Source organism: Suncus etruscus, chromosome 9, assembly GCF_024139225.1.
Source record: "Suncus etruscus isolate mSunEtr1 chromosome 9, mSunEtr1.pri.cur, whole genome shotgun sequence".
NCBI classification, from domain to species: domain Eukaryota; kingdom Metazoa; phylum Chordata; class Mammalia; order Eulipotyphla; family Soricidae; genus Suncus; species Suncus etruscus.
In genome coordinates, this window is record NC_064856.1 from 53407176 (window position 1) to 53408372 (window position 1197).

The 1197-nt window shown below is 41.1% G+C and overlaps 1 protein-coding gene across 1 annotated transcript; it reads right to left on the minus strand.

Moving 5' to 3' along the window:
• LOC126018250 (olfactory receptor 51G2) lies at positions 1-942 on the minus strand. Its single transcript, XM_049780394.1, has one exon. It carries the CDS (start codon positions 940-942, stop codon positions 1-3), a length of 942 nt encoding a protein of 313 aa, XP_049636351.1.
• Positions 943-1197: the final 255 nt, after the last annotated feature.

Below are 1197 nucleotides of genomic sequence, written 5' to 3' on the forward strand. Positions count from 1 at the left end.
CTAACAGCAAAAGGCATTGGTAATTCGATTTCGAATCTGTTTAGTCTTCACACTGTAGACAATGGGGTTCATCAGAGGAGGAACTAGAAGATACACAAAGCCCATGACTACCTGAATTATATGAGGCGCTTGTTTGCCAAAGCGGTGGATAACAGACAAGCCAATCATGGGTGTGTAAAACAAGAGCACAGCACAGATGTGGGAAACACACGTGTTAAGAGCTTTGAATCTTTCAGTTCTAGATGCAATAGACATCACAGTACGCAGGATCAGAGCATAGGAGAAGAGAATGAGCACTGAGTCTACACCCACTGTTGAAACAATGACAAACATGCCATAGATGCTGTTGGCTTTGATATCTGCACAAGCCAATTTCATCACTTCCTGATGGAGACAATAGGAATGTGAAAGAACTGAGGAGTGACAATAGGGGAATCTTTTGAGCATAAAGGGCAATGGGAATATTAGAGCTACACTTCGTCCCAGAGAAGCCAGGCCAATCCTGACAATGACAGTATTGGTGAGAATGGAAGCATAATGCAAAGGACGGCAAATAGCCACAAAGCGGTCAAAGGCCATTGATAATAGCACAGATGATTCTAGAAAGGACAAACAATGAATAAAAAACAGCTGGGTAAAACAAGCATCATGTCCAATATCTCGTACACCAATCCAAAAGATACCCAATACAGTCGGGAGGGTGCAAAGAGAAAGACCCAGGTCTGTCAGAGCCAGCATTGACAAGAAGAGGTACATAGGCTCATGGAGTGAAGGCTCTGTTTTAATGATAAAAAGAATCATGCAGTTTCCCAGGATGGAGATCAGATACATGATACACAATGGGATGGAGATCCAGATGTGTATGTGTTCAAGTCCAGGTAAGCCACTCAACAAGAAGGTAGAAGAAATACTGCTGCTGTTTTTAAATAATTCCAATGTCATTATGTGAAACAAAAAAAGTGGATTGCTGGATAAGATTTCCTCACAATCTTGGAAATATTTAAATAAATTCTATTAGCCGTATCTGAAAAGAAATTTGAAAAAAATTAGACTCAAATAGACCTAGAAATTTGACATTCTTTTTTATCTTTTTTTTGGTTTTTGGGTCACACCCAGCAGTGCTCAGGGGTTACTCTTTGCTCTATGCTCAGAAATCGCTCTTGGCAGGCTCGGGGGACCATATGGGATGCCGGGATT

What these genes read in the sequence shown, in the direction of transcription:
- LOC126018250 (XM_049780394.1), bottom strand. Translation starts at nt 942, where the DNA reads ATGACATTGGAATTATTTAAAAACAGCAGCAGTATTTCTTCTACCTTC.